General features: G+C 38.2%; 1 protein-coding gene across 1 annotated transcript in view; it reads right to left on the bottom strand.

Annotated features, from left to right (window-relative positions):
- LOC133618619 (voltage-dependent L-type calcium channel subunit beta-3-like) overlaps positions 1 to 20000 on the bottom strand; it is a 65099-nt gene that overhangs the window by 27122 nt on the left and 17977 nt on the right. The window contains exon 2 of the mRNA XM_061979153.2: positions 13298 to 13390. Coding sequence (XP_061835137.1) covers positions 13298 to 13390 — 93 coding nt within the window. The remainder of the gene's footprint in view (positions 1 to 13297; positions 13391 to 20000) is intronic.

The following is a 20000-nucleotide window of genomic DNA, read 5'->3' as shown; positions in this document are numbered from 1 at the left end:
CAACTTAAATAGTCTTGATTGCCAAAACAAAGCAGGTGCGGGGAATACCGTTCAAGGAAGACATGAAACTGCTACAGGAAAATACCAACAAAAGAGGAAAGGCCACCGAAACAGTAGCGCAAGACAAGAACTAAAACACGACACACAGGAAAACGTCAAAAACCTCAAAATAAGTCACGGCGTGATGTGACAGGTTGTGACAGCACACCTACTTTGAGACAAGAGCTATATTGATGCATGGGTGGTTATGGTTTGAATTCATATCCAACAATTGCGAAAACGACTTTTTACTGTCAATGTTGACTACTGAGTTTCATTTTTCAATGATTTCTGCTGGTGGTGTGCCTCGGGATTTTTTCAATGAATAAAATGTGCCTTGGCTCAGAAAAGGTTGAAAAACACTGCTCTATGGGGCAGCAATAACTGCAATTTGGCCCTAAGTGAAAATGACTTTGAGACCCCTGCCATAACTGAAGCTTGCTCCTCTTTACCTATAAAGACTAGTTTCAATAAACTGAGTCCTGTCCTGCTTATTTAAAGGGCTTTCAAAATTATATTAGATCCCAGTGCGATACTAAATTAAGTGTATTTTTATTAAAAAAAACCTCCATAATTCTCAAGTTGTGGAAAGGGCAAAACAGCATTCTTCTCCTCGAAGCCGAAATGCTAGGATTTAGAAGATGCCTCCCCTGACCATGCATATTCTGTTGCGATTGGTCAGGAGCGGCTTCGATTGGATATTGGACATAGTTGGATGAAAATTGGAGAATCTGGCGTTGAACTGTCTGTTCTGTGGAGAGAGCAGGGGAGCAGTGACTGACATGAAGGTCTTTTGCTCCCTGATAAATGAACAACTCTTCCCATTGCTTCCATACTCCCGTTTTCTTGGGAGGTCCATGGAAAGACACACAATTCACACTTTGACAGCCATTTTGAAGAAAAAGCAACAAATTGTACAGAGCAATAGATAACTTTGGAAAGAGGCAACTTGAAAATGGACTTCTTAATTCTTAAAGTTTTGACACGTCAATTTCAAAACACCCCAAAAGAATGCTGTAAAATTCTTGTACCAGATTCAGATGTGGTAAAAATATATATATATATATATAGAGACACGCCAACCTCCTATGTGTAAACAGAGCATCTCAAAAGTATTCACAGCGAACCACAATTTCTACGTCTTATGTTACAGCCTTATTCTAAAAGGAAATATATTATTTTTTGTCCTCAAGATTCTACAGACAATACCCCATAATGACAATGTGAAAAGTCGTTTTTTTATTTATTGCAAATTTAAAATAGAATAAATCACATGTACACAAGTATATACAACCTTTGCTCAATACTTTGTCCCTCAAATTGGATGGGAAGCATTGGTTTTTATCCAGGATGTCTCAGTAGATTGCTGCATTCATCTTAGTCTAGTCAGGAAGGTGAACAATCAATCAATAAATCAAAGTTGACTTATATAGCCCTTAATCACAGATGTCTCAAAGGGCTGCACAAGCCACAACGACATGCTCGGCTCAGATCCCGCACCAGGGCAAGAAAAAACTCAACCTAATGGGAACGACCAGAAACCCGAAAAAAGACCCCCCCCCCCCACCCGCCTCCAGGTGACCGGTGCAACGGATGCCGAGTGGATAAGGTTAATAAGCTTAGCTTTGTTAGCTTAGCAGCTAAGCTAGCTAAGAGAGCGGCGGTGAGACAGAGAGTGGGTGCTTTACAAGTTTGATATGATTACTAAATATGTTTGAGAAGGAATAAAGAAAGCTGTAAAACAATTAGACGCATACAGAAAAATAGTACTTAGCTTATTTGCGGCAGCATTGAGCGGCAGCAGACTTTTCTGGTTGGACGTCAACACGTAGCCACAGCAGAATGCTCAATAACTGTACAATAACAATAGTGTACAATAACTCTGTCAGAGCAACAGCATTCCTTGGTGGAGAGAGGAGAACCTTCTTGTTTGGAGGAAACCAAGCACCGCTCATCACCAGGCCAATACCATCCGAGGGAAAGATGAATGCAGCAATGTACAGAGACATCCTGGATGAAAACTAAAACTTCCCATCCAATGGAGCTTGAAAGGTGTTGCAAAGAAGAATGAGCAAAACTGCCCAAAGATAGGTGTGCAAAGCTTTTGGTATCGTATTGAAAAAGACTTAAGGCTGTAATTGCTGCCAAAGGCACATCAACAAAGTATTGAACAAAGGTTGTGATTACCTATGAACATGTGTTTTTCAGTTTACATTTTTAATAAATTCGCAAAAAAAAATAAAAAAATTGTTCTTTTCACATTGTTATGTGGTATTGTCTGCAGAATTTTTAGGACAAAAATGAATTTATTCAATATATATATACTAGGGCTGTGAATCTTTGGGTGTCCCACGATTCGATTCAATATCGATTCTTGGGGTCACGATTCGATTCAAAATCGATTTTTTTTTTTTTTCCAATTCAACACGATTTTCGATTCAAAAACGATTTTTTTCCCAATTCGAAACGATTCTCTATTCTTTCAATACATAGGATTTCAGCAGGATCTACCCCAGTCTGCTGACATGCAAGCAGAGTAGTAGATTTTTGTATAAAGCTTTTATAATTGTAAAGAACAATGTTTTATCAACTGATTGCAATAATGTAAATTTGTTTTAACTATTAAATGAACCAAAAATATGACTTATTTTATCTTTGTGAAAATATTGGACAAAGTGTGTTGTCAAGCTTATGAGATGCGATGCAAGTGTAAGCCACTGTGACACTATTGTTCTTTTTTTTATTTTTATAAATGTCTGATAATGTCAATGAGGGATTTTTAATCACTGCTGTGTTTAAATTGTAACTAATATTGATACTGTTGTTGATAATATTCATTTTTGTTCACTACTTTTGGTTTGTTCTGTGTTTGTTCTGTGTCGTGTTTGTGTCTCCTCTCAATTGCTCTGTTTATTGCAGTTCTGAGTGTTGCTGGGTCGGGTTTGGTTTTGGAACTGGATTGCATTGTTATGGTATTGCTGTGTATTATTTTGTAGGATTGATTAATTAAATTATATATCGATTTTTTAAAAATGAGAATCGATTTTGAATCGCACAACGTGAGAATCGCGATTCGAATTGATTTTTTCCCACACCCCTAATATATACATATATATACACATACACACACAGTGCATCCAGAAAGTATTCACAGCGCTTCACTTTTCCTAAATTTTGTTATGTTTCAGCCTTATTACAAAACTGAATAAATAAATACATTTATGTCCTTAAAATTCTACAGACAATGTGAATAACAATGTGAAAAGAAATATTTTTTTTGTGCAAATTTATTAAAATTAAAAAATTGAAAAACAAAGACATGCACCTGGGGATAAGTTGATTGGCAACACTAAATTGGCCCTAGTGTGTGGATGTGAGTGTGAATGTTGTCTGTCTATCTGTGTTGGCCCTGCGATGAGGTGGCGACTTGTCCAGGGTGTACACCGCCTTCTGCCCGATTGTAGCTGAGATAGGCTCCAGCGCCCCCCGCGACCCCAAAGGGAATAAGCGGTAGAAAATGGATGGATGGATGGATGTTTTAAGTATTCACAACCTTTGCTCAATACTTTGTTGCAACCATACACACTTTTTGTGATTAATCACATTAGTTAACTCGTTCTTTTTGACAGCCTTAAATAAATATACAAAGGTGGAAAAGTAGAAAAGACCCCTGCAAGAAAAATGCCTGGACTTGGAAAAATATTTGGCTATAGCTCTGCAGTTTAGAATGCATTCATTTCATTTCACCGAGAAGTCATTTCTGAGTATCGTGTGTACAACGCCACGTCACGTTGATATTAATTTTTTGCCCTTGTAAGCTCCGCAAAGCAACACTGCACCAGCACCAAAGCAGCACTGGGAGAATAAAAGGAGGATGATGGTAGATTGATGAGGGTCTGTTTAAAGGATTGACAAGCTCAGATTGTGAGCATGACCAACAGAATGGCAGGGAAGACAAGATAGGTTTTTAACCATTTATTCAGCTAGGTAAAGGTGGGCTATCTCAAGCAGACAGATTAGAATATAATACAATTCTATGAAGGAACGCCCTCGGAGTGAGATGTCAATTCACTGTCGCGCAGCCAATAGAGGCAGAGAAACACACGCAGACCACGAAAGAGTTGCATAACTGGCTGGTTAGGAGGAAGGCGCTCGAGCCTGACAAAGACATCCAAATCTTCCTGTGTCTTCTTTGGGACTGCTCTCAGTCAAACACAAGCATAAACAGGGATGAGGGCGCAAGGGGAAGGCGTCAGGGGGCTGTTTAATGGTGTTTCTGGCTGCCGAGGCTGGCTGGAAGGGGCTTTTATTAATGATGTTCAGAGGTGAGTTTGCGGACCTCTGCCACACAAAACACGTCCTCACAACACATGAAAGTCTTGAGAAACCATGTTAGTAACTGTGAAGCGGAAAGGGTCAGGCTGGCAACACCAAGTGCAACAAGATTTGCATGTTTCCGAAACACGGGGTCTGTCATGGTTAAAAGTTCTTCCTCTCTTTTTTCTGTAAACTGCAAGTCATCAACGACAACCAATACAGCCTAAAAAAGTTTAAAGAGGAACTGCACTTTTTGGGGGAATTTTACCTATCGTTCACAATCATTATGAGCAACATGAAGACAAAAGTTTTTTGTTTTTTTTGGGCATTCTAAAAATCGTTTCGTTTTTGGTGGCTTGCAATGTAGCTAATGGGAGCAATCAGTCCTACCTCTAAATCACTTTAAAAATGCATTCAAAAACCGTCACCAATACTTAATTTAGGTTCCGTAACCTGAATAATAACTAAGCTGTAGCAACATTGCTATCGAAGTAACACATTGGCATGCTTCGATATTAGCCGTAAAAGTTAGCTACAGAAAGAGATAAGCTAGCTTCTACGACAACACGAAACGCGTTTGAGTTTGTAATGCACAACACAATGTAATAAGTCACCAATCTGTACTGACTGAAAAAACGTGAACAATCATATTACAGTATCTGTAAAGTATTAGCCCACATTTCATGTTTTATTTGTACACAGCTAGCTCGACAGCGTATGTACTGTAGTTGTACTAACAAGCCTGGTGTGCTGCGTGTATCATGATCAATTTTTTTTATGTGACTCACTCGATGGACAGTTGTGTGTTTGATACAGCTAGCCGGGGACGTTATTTCCGGTTTATTTGGTTAAGCAGTCCATTTATGTCTAAATAGCTTGGCTCCATGTTCCACATTAGTCGTTTTCCGACTGGAGGGACTTTTTGGAGTTCCTCTAACCTTTTTATTCCCCGGGCCGTTTTTGTCGTGTTCCGACTACGGCCCTCAGATCCTATAATCATTTTAGCTCCTACCCTGAGGCAGGGTCTAAACTGAGTCCCATAGGAACTAAACGTAGGTGTTTGATGATTGGTTGAACTGACGAGTTACGCCCCTTGCCAGATATGCACTTCTCCTAGCCACAACACAGACCCGCCATTTTTAAAAACTCCCACCGAGTTGTTTACGAGATCACAACAGCAACAGGAAAAATGCATAACGTCTAAAAAAAATCCACACATTGTAATCTGCTCAATACTAACAGTGAAATACCGCCTGGAATGTTTACTTATAGCATACGTAGGCCTATACAATCAGCACATACGGTAACTTGTCACCTTCTCCGTCGCGTTGCTATCCTTTCGTCTTCCATGAAACTCAGAAATATCGCCTGTCGCTGGATTCCTCGTGCCCTGACTCCCTCGTTGTGCTCTTCCATTAACGTCATTAAATGCCGAATTTTACCACTCATTGTTAGTATTCCTTGCAAGCAGACGACCATGAACACAGTAGCCTTTCAGCTTTCCATTCTTGCTTGTGTTGTTTCTCTGTTCACTTTTCGCGGGCAGGTTTTTGGTTGTTTTGCAGTGGTGGGTGAGGCGCTAAAGTAATACGTCACGGGTCGGAGGCGGATATGTGTCACACATGTTTCTTACCAAGGTCTACAGCATCCCCAGCCATGTATGAACATGAAATGGAAAAGTCCCAATGAGTAAGGGTAGTTCCTATAACTAAATTTGAGTGTGGTAGTTCTTAGAACTGCGTCCCAGGAACTAGTATATGCAAATACGGCTATTTATAGTCTTGTTACTTTTACCTCCCTCTCTCAGCTCCAACATCTCACTCTTTCGTCGTGTTCGCTTCTTTAACCAACAGTTCATCCTTAGTATGTTCAGCTTCAAAAAGATAAGGTTGTGAATCCTCATTTGTCCAAAAATAGACATCTTTGTTGTCTGTTATCGATTCCGCAATGATTAGAACTAGGGATGTCCGATAATGGCTTTTTGCCGATATTCGATACTGTCCAACTCTTTAATTACCGATACCGATATCAACCAATACCGATATCAACCGATATATGCAGTCGTGGAATTAACACATTATTATGCCTAATTTGGACAACCAGGTATGGCGAAGATAAGGTACTTTTTAAAAATAATAATAAAATAAGATAAATAAATTAAAAACATTTTCTTGAATAAAAAAGAAAGTAAAACAATATAAAAACAGTTACATAGAAACTAGTAATTATTGAAAATTAGTAAAATTAACTGTTAAAGGTTAGTACTATTAGTGGACCAGCAGCACGCACAATCATGTGTGCTTACGGACTGTATCCCTTGCAGACTGTATTGATATATATTGATATATAATGTAGGAACCAGAATATTAATAACAGAAAGAAACAACCCTTTTGTGTGAATGAGTGTAAATGGAGGAGGGAGTTTTTTTGGGTTGGTGCACTAATTGTAAGTGTATCTTGTGTTTTTTATGTTGATTTAATTTAAAAAAAACAAAAAAAACAATACCGATAATAAAAAAAACGATGCCAATAATTTCAGATATTACATTTTAACGCATTTATCGACATTTCTAATTAGAACACACACACGCTTTTGTTTACAGAAGAAAGAACACACATTTGTTGCCGTAAGTCGGACGTGCGCTGCTATTGAAATGGAAATCAATGCGCTGAAGAAATCATTCCCCGCAATGATTAAAATGATCAAAATACGGTAACTATTGAACATATTACATATTGTTATGAACATGTCTGTTGTTTCCATTATATATAGACTTGCAGTGTGTACCGTGTATAAAATGTTGGTGGAGGGTTTTGAAGGCTACAACTGTGACTCCCATTAGCCACATCTTTATCATCTTTAAAATCCTAAAAAAAAAAATTTGTTTGGTCAAAATGATTGTGAATGAAAAGCAAAATTCCCCCCAAAAAGTGCACTTCTCCTTTAAGTCCTGCAGTCATAATGAGGGCGTGAGGGATCTTTTTTTCCCCGTACAGGAATTTCATATGTATTGATTTCTACTCTTTGTTAATCATTAGCTGATGAATGTGCAAGTTAAACAGTGTTTTTCTAGAAGCAATTTAAGCCTAATGGCAATTTACTGGCAAAAACAAGGCAAGGCAAATTTATTTATAGAGCACTATTCGGACACAAGCAAATTCAAACTGATTTACAAATGCATACAATTACAAGTAGACAATTGAAATCATAAATAAAAACAAAATCATCATAAAAATAATCATGGATGAATTAAAAGCAAAAAGTGTAGATACTTTTAGTTGTCATATGTACAGTTAAATAAAAGTGTTTTCAGCTTGGATTTGAACATTGCTAAAGTTAAGGCCTGTCTCGCATGTCCTGGATGACTGTTCCAGATTTTAGGACAGTAAAACTAAAACCTAGCATCACTATGTTATATCCTGACCGTAGCTCCGAAAATGTGAAATTCCGGCACGGCTTCTCATTGACGGGCGCTTTATTGGCTTCTTAAACGCCGTGAAAACTATGGAACACGACACAGAAAAACTTCAGACATGGTTACAAAGAAAGTGGTTAGTAAAAGAAAGCTACCTTGTGGCCACCTGCTACTTTGGAGGTACTTGGCAAATAATCTTTACACTTGTGAGTTCTAAACAAACATCGCAATTACAACATTGAACAACAAATAATACATTTAGTGTTACACAAAGTGACAAATGTCTTTTACACTAAGTAACTCGCCGAGCTGCTGCAGACGGCATGACTGACATGTGCTATACAAGTCTCGCAGCCTCTCATATGCCACTACAAAACCTTGCGATAACATTGGTATCTCACAAAATTACAAAAATATTGTCATTAATTATATCTGCGAAGAATCAACATTTCATACATAGGAACAAACATTTTCTCACAATAATAATGCAAATTTTCAACAACAAAAATACACGTGCAGATACATATTTTAACTATTTAAACAGGATGTTTACCCGTTTTGTTTGGGCTGTTTGATGACACTTACACTGACTCTGTGCACCAGCAGAAGACCACCCCCTGAGGTTCTCAGAGCCTTGAGGTTGTTCATACGTCAGAGATGTACTTTGGTGCTCGTCCATGAAAATACTTGTACGCAAGCAGAGCTTTTTCAAAGTATATTCTCTGAGAAACAGGAAGCAAATGTCGTGACAACTTTTGTCCAGAATAAGCTACTTTCGCAAAAGTCACAGTGCATTAAACAGTGGTAAAGCCAAGCGTCCATTGACTTCAATAGGGGAGCAAAACTGCAGCAAAACTAAATCATTGGATAAATGCTCGCCTTTGTCCCGCCCACAGACAGAAAGAGTCTCTGGAAGCGTCGGCTTGGTCCTACTGCCTGATTGGAAAGTATCAAATACATTGTGAGGCAGGAGAAAGTCACTATATTGTTGATTTTCCTAGGAAGTTGTCCAAAAATGGCAGGTTTGATATGGGCTTGAAGTTGTTCAGTACTGTGGCATCAACACTCTTCTTGACTGGAAGACAAATGTAAAACAATGTAGTGTAGCAAATCCACCATTGCATACCTAAAACTTTGATAATGGTCAATATTTAGAAGTGTAAAGATTTGTTTTATTAACAATTCAGTTTGATTTGATATTTGTGGTTGCCAAGGTGATTCAGGGATGATATTACTTTTTTTGGAATGATACGATCCAAAACAATTCAGTGAGTTGAAATCTTTTCAGTAACTTTATTTTTTATTTTTTTAATTACGCAGTGTGACTGTGAAATAAATACTGCAGGTGAAGTTTCCTATATTCCTGTTATTTTTTGTAAGGGAATTATGTTTGAATGAATGATGGATACAAACAAGCAAGTAAACAACAATTAATGGCCAATGTATTCACATCTTATTTGAATAAAGTGCAACTAACACCAGAGGTTGAAATAACAAGAGAAAACCTTTTCTGCTCACATTTTAAATATTAAGTACATTTTCAATAAAAGTACAGCAACCAACATTTTAAGAGTAGATTTACCTCCTAAATAAATTTCCTCAACCCAGTCATACAGTATTTGTTCTTCGCCATTGAAGGGCAGCATCCCATGTGTGCGGAAGCATGTATGCCCACTCATCCTGGTTAACGATGTTGGCCTATCGCTTCCAAATTTCCAAGCCTCCTTGATCCATCTCTTCTATTTCTTTCTTTCTCATCAAATGACTTCACTTCTTGGTGCGTCGCCGTAACTTGCACCGCTGTCACATCAGTTGTGTCGGCTGCATCTTCTGTGGTTAAAAGTTGTGTTACGGCTTTATTATTGTGCTTTGGCGTTTGTATTTGTCGTGGCTTTTGCAATTGTGCTGTAGCTGAAAGTTATGATATTGTAATGCCAGCAGTGGAGAAGGAGAGACACAGTCGGAGATACACTCCTATACGCTTTATCAACAAGCGGTAACAAACTCAAGAGTCAAAACTTACATATACAAGAGCTGCTGTTCGCCGCAACTGCAATGTTTTGATAGACTTAACGTTTAACATCGTTATTATTAAAAGTACTAAACTTTATATAAAGTCTACCATTCTTAAATCCAATGTTTTCCTTTTTTAATATGGATAAAATCGATTAATTACATTTTAAAACGATCTTGGATCGATACCTTTCTCTTGGAAGGCAAACTTCCCGAGCACAGTTTGGTATTTTTGAAATTTAGGAATATAAATTGATCTATCGATGCATCGATCTATTGTTGCGCCCATGGTTAAAACCAGGGGTGCTCATTACGTCGATCGCGAGCTACCGGTCGATCGCGGTGGTTGTGTCAGTCGATCACCAGCCAGGCATTAAAAAAATAGTCCTAAAAATGAGCGATCATAAATCTTCACTATGACGTCACTTTCGTCACTTGATTGACATTCACGGCACCCGAGGGTCTTCTGAGATGACGCTGGCTGCTGCCAGCTCATTAAAATTACCGACTGGAAGGCGAGAAACACTTTATTTCAACAGACTCTGGCGCCGTACCTGTCGTCAAAACTCCAAAGACCGACTGCACAGTTGCACAGTTGCGCTAACAAAATAAGAGTCTCAGAAAGCTGGCGTGCACAAGCTAGCAAGCGACGGAATTTGCCGACAATGTATTTCTTGTAAAGTGTATGCAAAGGAGTATGGAAGCTGGACAAATAAGATGCCAAAAACCAACCACTTTCATGTGGTATTAGACAGAAAGGAGGACTTTTTTTCTCCTCCATTCGAAAATGCGGACTTTATCAGCACCACTGTCTGATTCCAATCAATGCAAGTCATCAGAATCAGGTAATACACCAACTTATATTCTTGTCTTCATGAAAGAAAGGAATCTATATGTGTTAAACATGCTTGTATTTTCTTTAAACACCTTTAACTTGTTAACAATATTAACTATATGTGTTAAAAATGCTTGTATTATCTTTAAACACCTTTAAGTTGTTAACAATATTAACTATATGTATTAAACATTCTTGTATTATCATTAAACACCTTTAATTTATTAACAATATTAACTATGTGTTAAACATGCTTGTATTATCATTAAACACCTTTAACTTGTTAACAATATTAACTATATGTGTTAAACATGCTCGCATTATCTTTAAACACCTTTAACTTGTTAACAATATTAACTATATGTATTAAACATGCTTGTATTATCATTAAACACCTTTAATTTTTTAACAATATTAACTATATGTGTTAAACATGCTTGCATTATCATTAAACACCTTTAACTTGTTAACAAAAACATATAGTTCATAAATAAGTAAATATAAATTATATATATGAATGAGGTAGATCCCCACGACTTGATCAATTGAAAAGTAGCTCGCCTGCAGAAAAAGTGTGAGCACCCCTGGTTAAAACAATTTATTTTCCTGACTCAACACATAGACATAAGGTGACAATTCCCACCATTTTGTGCACTTCAAAATTAACACCCGCTCTATGGAGCTCTCCGTTGGCTGTCCCCAACCCGGATAAATGAGACGGCTGTGCCAGAAAAACATCTAGTGTAAATACTTAGCCAAACAAATCATGCATGCGAGTGGCTGTGGTGACCCCTGAAGGAGAACCCAGCTACATGTGTGAGCTTTTAAGTTATTAATACTGTATTTTCTATTTTCAAATTACAATGACAATAACTGTTGGACTGAATAACAATTACCAGCGCTTTGTGTAATTCAGGCATTTACGATCAAAACAAGAAAAGGAAAACGCAAAAATGATTTTTACCAAGACTGCAAGCCAAGTTAAGACCAGATGGTTTCATTCACGAGAAAAAGATTGTGTATGAAAACAGAATATATTATTCAGGAGGCTGAAACAGCTCCCCAAACGCCACTAACAGCAAAAAATGCAAACGTCAGAGATTTGAAAAACCAGTCACCAAAAATGTTATAGAAAAAAAGCATTTCATTAACTGCACAGTCGTAATTCAATGTCAAACAATGACACGTGTGTATAGCTCTCAGGTACACAATGCCATAAATCACAGTGTGGTTACATCAATATCAAAGTCAAGATATGTCAATTGCTCAATTTGAGGGAGGGTGGTCTGAAAAATAAACGGTGGAGCAGTACTAAGCAAGAGTAATCGGGGGAAAAGTAGTGGTTATGCTACGAGGGGGTTGTGTATCAGGTGTAATGTTTACTTACTCCGATAATGTGGGGAAACCGCTGCTCCCTCCTTCTCAGTACACTATATGCAGGCTAAACCGTGCCCCTTCCCCATTTACATCATCCAAAACAGACACCCCTGACCCACTCCCCCCCATCCCGACAACAAAAATTGCTTATGCATGGCTTGTTCAAAAACATCAGACAGAGAGACATTCAAGTCCAACCAACATTCAGTCCTACATATGGCAGCATGCTGCTGCAGAAATGAGTCATACACCACTGCTCCTCTGTGGACACCCCACCCCAACACAGCCAAGAAAGTATCTGCTCTGTTTAGGGAAATAGACTCCCTCTGCATTAAACACGTTTTGTCCGATCACCTATTATTGGCACCGCCTGTTGTGTGCGGGAAAGAAGGTAATGACCGAGAGGTGCTCGTTTGAGCAATGAACCCACACATCACAATGCCCCAAGCCTTCCTTCAAAAGGAGAACCATGAATATTTTACGCCATTGCAATATTTTCAGGGGATCTGGAGGTTGTCATCAAGCCCCCCGATCAGGATAACTAATGTTCCCTCCTGAAAAAGGTGTCTGCTCAGCCTTTTTATCTCGCTTTTCTTGCAGCTGCCCCACTTCCTTGTGCTGATGCTCCTTGCCACAGAACATTACGTGTTTACATAAGGTACAGTACAGTGGGCTGTGTCACATACATATACAGCAACAAAGCCAACATTAGCACATAGTTATCTGCACAAAAAATAACTTAAAAAATCATAAAAGTAGTGCAATCACATTACAAAATGTGTAAAGGAGTCAAATTGAATAGTACACAAGCGGTATTTAGTACATTTGCAATGTACATCTACAGTTTTGTGTAATGTTAGCTCCTGAGTCCCCTAGAAGATGATAACAATGTAACGCTGCAAATAGCCATCCTCTAAACCAGCATGCAACAAATAAAATATTTTCGACAGGGCATTCACAAAACAGCAGAGATGCTTTGAAACAGTCTGAGCACTTAACCAAACCTCAAGCCGTCTCTCTTACCTGTGCTTGACCCAAAAACGTTAATTACAAAATGAGCCTCTGTTGGGATTTAAGCATGTTGTTGCGCTCTATTGAGCAAATGGACAAACTGCAACTAAAGGGACACCAACGTGGATGAAAATGCAGAAACTGTAGTCCAAAGGTCAATGTGTTGTTTAAGACAAAAACAACAATATTGAGTACAGAATGTGTAAAACCAGTCTCCGATTATTTGTAAGATGCTTAAATCAGATCAACACAAAAAAACACACAGGAAGTTGTGTAAAAAGGTGTGTACCTGACGCTTGATAAAACTTGACGTTGTGTCCGAGGAGGTGCTGCCATCGGAGCGTTTGAAGCGGCTCTTACGTTTAGGCAACTTCCTGGGCAGCTATGTTAAAAAGACAAAAAAAAATCAACACATGAAAACACAGATCTCTTTTCCAATATCAGACATATATTGATTGCGTATAGTGACCCTCAGGCAGGTATTATTATCTTTAAACAGCGCAATTCGTAGTCTGCACTATAGTTTATGACTTAAGTACTAAGGTTATAGAGAAAATAATTGCCTCACAGCTTCTTCATGAAACACCTGATATGTCATGAAGCAAGAATAAGGGTACATTTTACTGTTTAATATCCCTTTAAAATCATGTTGATGGTACACTGGTGTGTAATGAGAAAAGTAAGGTCTCTATCGGTGTTATGGCAAGGCAACATTATCTACTTGTGTGGTCTATATTACTGGCGGACCAGTCAGGACACCCCGTCTGTTGTGTTAGCATAAATGCTAAGGTTACCATGAGGACTGCTATAGGTCATGTCTTTGTCACTTCAACTTCAGCTTAATGATCGTGGATGTTCAACCTTTTGGCTTCTAGGAATTGGAACTATTTACTTCACGGGTGTCAAAGAATACCGACTTATGCTTTAAACGGTACCGATTATGCAAAACCAACTTTTCTTACATGATTGTACCTGCTTTTGTGTATTTGGGATCCCCGTAAGTCACATAAATTTGAAATCAAACCATGGCGGCATTGCAGAGATATTGTAAAAGAAAATAATCTTGCCTTACTTCATACTTCCTCAAACGAACCGTTTGGAACTTATGACGTTTTCTGTCCTGTGATGTCTGTGAATATCTCCATTTATGGTAGAAATTATGGTTGTCCTGATACCCATATTTTGGTTCCGGTACCAAAATGTATTTAATTACTTTTCAAGAAAAACGGGCCACAAACAAATGTCATTATTAACTTCATTTTAACAGAAAATCTTGCAATACATAAAACATTTTTTCTTATTGCACTCAAAGAACCATTTTAGAAGATTAAAATAATTAAGTCATTAAACACACTGGGATTTTCTTATCGCACTCATATAAAATTGTAAATCGTTATTTATTACATATAGCCTGCCATAATCTAGGTTAGAATAGAATATAAAGCTTTATCGACATTGTATTAAATGCTTCATGGTTTATTCTTGGTCTGTGCTTTAAGAAAAACAAAATCATTACTAAATACTAAAAACAATGCAGCTAAAAGTACACTGCTAAGACATGTAGCAGGCAAAACACACATTGTTAACGATAAAACACAAATTGTAGGAATTTGCAACAAAATTCAGTCATTTCACTTGCATTAGTTTGCCCTACGTGGGCGGTTTTGATTGCGCTAATAATTGGCAACAAGCCAAGCAGCTGTGTGCGTGTCTATGTATCTGTGTGTGCACAACAGGGCAGCTGGTTAACGTTTCAATGATGTTTAAACTCCTTGCACAAATCTGGAGGATTGTTTTTCATGGGCTGTGAGGGGTCCGGTCTCCTGGCTGTAGAGTTTGGTTGCCTCTTGCATGGACTTGGGGGGGTTTAGGGGGCTGTGTCCGGGCCCTCTGCTCCTCCTACTTACAGCGCACACATACATATAGGACTTTGAGGGATTGTCCTGCAAGGAGGCATGGCGGGGGGATGAGGATGCTCTATGGGGCTCCAGTCCCCCTTCACTTGTCCCCTGCTCGTTCATCCCTCAATTTTAAATGTATTTTAGACACTTAGGGTTTGGTGGGCTGGGCATGGTAGGGACCTACCATAGCCTTGATGTCCCTCAATTTTAATCGCATTATTAGTCCCTACAAGCATGTGGCCGGACCTGTGGGAGTGATCAGCTGGTTCTCAGTGGACAGTGGGTTTCAGGGCTGCCCCACAGGCATCCGTCCGTCCCTGGGCACGTCTGTCTATGGCTTGTTGCTGGCCCTGCCGGGCGGCACAATTAACCCCAACTTTGGGGGTCCTGTCGCTGGCCGGCCTGACTGTGTGGGGCTGGTAGTAATCATGCTTCATCAAACATATATCAATGTTGTTCCTCTGAGGCAGGGGTCGGCAACCCAAAATGTTCAAAGAACCATATTAGACCAAAAATACAAAAAAACAAATCTGCCAGGATCCCCCCAAAATTAAAAGCCTTATACAAGTCTTATAATGAAGGAAACATACATTAGCTATATCAGATTGCAGGCTCTAAAGGTTGGTGCAGTATTTGGATTTGATCTTGTTCATGTTTGAGATTATCTGCTTGCACAGGTATTTGTTTTGTATTGTTTCAGCCACCTGCCTGGCACCACACCATGCTGAAAGAAACATGTGTCGCAGGCAGACGCATATCTTCATTGACAGAAATGTTGAAATTTTAATATTTATTCCATACATTTTTACAACATTGGACAACATTAGTAAAATGGAGGCTTCTCAGAGGGTGAGATAACGCCTGGAAATTACTGGCTTAGAATGGCCAAAGGTAAAGATGTGTGTGTCCATGTTCAAGGAAACAAGTCAAAAAAAGCTTGTAAGCACAAGTCAATAACATCAACAAAGCTCACTTATGTGCATTCACGCACAGCACTAAACTTGGTGGACTAAATTAGATTAAGAAGGAATGGCATAAAACACTTCTTTCTGTGGCAGCTTCGGAGAAAGTTACACATGTAAACCAGGGGTGCCCACACTTTTTCAGCAAGCGTGCTACTTATCAAATCACCAAGTCGAGGTGATCTACCCCATTGTGTATATATATATATATATATATATATATATATATATATATATATATATATATATATATACACACACACATTAGGGCTGTGAATCTTTGGGTGTCCCACGATTCGATTCAATATCGATTCTTGGGGTCATGATTCGATTCAAAATCTTTTTTTTTTTCTCAATTCAACATGATTCTCGATTCAAAAACGATTGTTCCCCAATTCAAAAGGATTCTCTATTCATTCAATACATAGGATTTCAGCAGGATCTACCCCAGTCTGCTGACATGCAAGCAGAGTAGTAGATTTTTGTAAAAAGCTTTTATAATTGTAAAGGACAATGTTTTATCAACTGATTGCAATAATATAAATTTGTTTTAACTATTAAAGGAACCAAAAATATGACTTATTTTATCTTTGTGAAAATATTGGACACAGTGTGTTGTCAAGCTTATGAGATGTGATGCAAGTGTAAGCCACTGTGACACTATTGTTCTTTTAAAAAAAATTTTTTTATAAATGCCTAATGATAATGTCAATGAGGGATTTTTAATCACTGCTATGTTGAAATTGTAACTAATATTGATACTGTTGTTGATAATATTAATTTTTGTTTCACTACTTTTGGTTTGTTCTGTGTCATGTTTGTGTCTCCTCTCAATTGCTCTGTTTATTGCAGTTCTGAGTGTTGCTGGGTCGGGTTTGGTTTTGGAATTGGATTGCATTGTTATGGTATTGCTGTGTATTGTTTTGTTGTATTGGTTAATTAAAAATAAATAAATAAATAAATAAAATGAAAAAAAAAAAAAAAAAAATCGATTAAAAAAAAAAAGAATAGATTCTGAATCGCACAACGTGAGAATCGCGATTCGAATTCGAATAGATTTTTTCCCACACCCCTAATATGGGGACGGTGTGGCACAGTTGGGAGAGTGGCTGTGCCAGCAACCTGAGGGTTCCTGGTTCAATCCCCACCTTCTACCATCCTAGTCACGTCCGTTGTGTCCTTGAGAAAGACACTTCACCCTTGCTCCTGATGGGTCCTGGTTAGCGCCTTGCACGGCAGCTCCCGCCATCAGTGTGTGAATGTGTGTGTGAATGGGTGAATGTGGAAATAGTGTCAAAGCGCTTTGAGTTCCTTAAAAAGGTAGAAAAGCGCTATACAAGTATAACCCATTTACTATATATATATATATATATTTATATATATATATATATGTATATATATAGTCGTGGTAAAAAGTTTGCATACACTTGTAAAGAACATAATGTCATGGCTGTCTTGAGTTTCCAATAATTTCTACAACTCTTATTTTATTGTGATAGAGTGATTGAAGCACATACTTGTTGGTCACAAAAAACATTCATGAAGTTTGGTTCTTCTATGAATTTATTATTATACTGAAAATGTGATCAAATTTGCTGGGTCAAAAGTATACATACAGCAATGTTAATATTTGGTTACATGTCCTTTGGCAAGTTTCACTGCAATAAATCGCTTTTGGTTGCCATCCACTAGCTTCTAGCAAGCTACTGGTTGAATTTTTGACCACTACTCGTGACAAAATTGGTGCAGTTCAGCTAAATTTGTTGGTTTTCTGACATGGACTTGTTTCTTCAGCATTGTCCACATGTTCTCAATGGGGTTTAAATCAGGAATTTGGGAAGGCCATTCTAAAACCTTAATTCTAGCCTGACTTAACCATTCCTTTACTATTTTTCACGTGTCTCTGGGGTCATTGTTCTGTTGGAACACCCAGCTGCACTCAAGACCCAATCTCCAGGCTGATGATTTTAGGTTGTCCTGAAGATTTTGGAGGTAATCCTCCTTTTTCATTGTCCCATTTACTCTCTGTAAAGCACCAGTTCCATTGGTAGCAAAACAGGCCCAGAGCATAATACTACCACCACCATGCTTGACGGGAGGCGTGGTGTTCCTGGGATTAAAGGCCTCACCTTTTCTCCTCCAAACATATTGATGGGTATTGTGGCCAAACAGCTCAATTTTTGTTTCATCTGACCACAGAACTTTCCTTCAGTCTTATCTTTGTCCATGTGATAAGCAGCAAATTTTAGACGAGCCTTAAGGTGTCGCTTCTGGAGAAAGGGCTTCCTTCTTGCATGGTAGCCTCTCAGTCCATGGCGGTGCAAAACACGCTTGACTGTGGACTCTGACACCTGTGTTCCAGCAGCTTCCAATTCATTGCAGACCTGCTTTTTGCTGGTTCTCAGTTGACTCTTGATCCTCCTGACCCTTTTCTCTCAGCAGAAGGTGATAGCTTGCGTTTTCTTCCTGATCGTGGCAGTGACTAAACTGTACCATGCACTTTATACTTACGAACAATTGTCTGCACAGTTGCTCTTGGGACATTAAGCTGCTTTGAAATGGCTCCAAGTGACTTTCCTTACTTGTTCAAGTCAATGATTTGTTTTTTCAGATCTGTACTAAGTTCCTTTGACTTTCCCATTGTCGCGTTTGTAACCAAGTCTCATGACTGCATCACATGAGCCCTATTTAAATGGGCTCAGAAAAGTCAACAGGTGTCGTCAATCATAATCACTCACATGAAGTTAAGAAGCCATTCCATGAAGCTAATTTGATTTGATTGTAACTTTTATACATCATTGATGTATAAAAGTTGATAATGTATATTGCTGTATGTATACTTTTGACCCAGCAGATTTGGTCACATTTTCAGTAGATCCATAATAAATTCATAAAAGAACCAAACTTCGTGAATGTTTTTTGTGACAAACAAGTATGTGCTCCAATCACTCTATCACAAAAAAATAAGAGTTGTAGAAATGATTGGAAACTCAAGACAGCCCTGACATTATGTCCTTCACAAGTGTATGTAAACTTTTGACCACAACTGTATATATGTATATGTATATATATATATATATATATATATATATATATATATATATATATATATATATATATATATATATATATATATATATATATGTATGTGTGGGAAAAAAAATCACAAGACTATTTCATCTCTACAGGCCTGTTTCATGAGGGGGGGTACCCTCAATCATCAGGAGATTTTAATGGGAGCATTCGCATACCATGGTTTATATAGGGCACAGAGTGGGTGGGTACAGGCTGGCCTAGGGGCGTGGTGATTGGCTCATGTGTTACCTAGGAGGTGTTTCCGTCTATGGCGGCATGTTGTTACAATTTCGCTGCGCTTGTTGAGGGATGACAGGTCTGGACGGTAAATAATAAACAGTTTCTCTTTCAAGCATAGGTTGCATCTTTTATTACCACTATTGTAAGGTGTGCTGGATGCAAGAATTTGCCATGTTATTGAATATTCAACATTATTGTCTTTGAGGTCCCAAATGTGTTTGCTGAGTTCTGTGGTATTTCGCAGGTTTTTGTTCCTGAAAGAAGCCTTGTGATTGTTCCATCTGGTTTTGAATTCTCCCTCGGTTAATCCTACATATGTGTCGGATGTGTTAATGTCCTTGCGTATTACCTTAGATTGGTAGACAACTGATGTTTGTAAGCACCCCCCGTTGAGAGGGCAATCAGGTTTCTTTCGACAGTTACATCCTTTGTTGGTTTTGGAGTCGCTCTGTCTGGGGGCCGACGGCTCATTTGCAATTGTTTTGTTGTGGTTTGAGATGATTTGTCGTATATTGTTCATGCATATATATATATATATATATATATATATATATATATATATATATATATATATATATATATATATATATACACACACACACACAGTTGAAAGGGAGTGGGAAGAAGATCATTTATTTAATCCCACCCCCAGTTTTCCATTCAGTGATTATTCACATGAGTTTCACTCCTACTTTGTTCAAGGATTATAATACAGATGTTGTATCACAGTGGCATTACCACAGGTAACAATAATTATTACACTGTAACAATAATTTGTATCAACAATGTAAGAATAATTAATATACCAAAAATG

The sequence above is a fragment of the Nerophis lumbriciformis genome, linkage group LG01 (assembly GCF_033978685.3).
Source record: "Nerophis lumbriciformis linkage group LG01, RoL_Nlum_v2.1, whole genome shotgun sequence".
Lineage (NCBI taxonomy): Eukaryota > Metazoa > Chordata > Actinopteri > Syngnathiformes > Syngnathidae > Nerophis > Nerophis lumbriciformis.
This window is presented reverse-complemented; position numbering and strand designations above follow the sequence as displayed.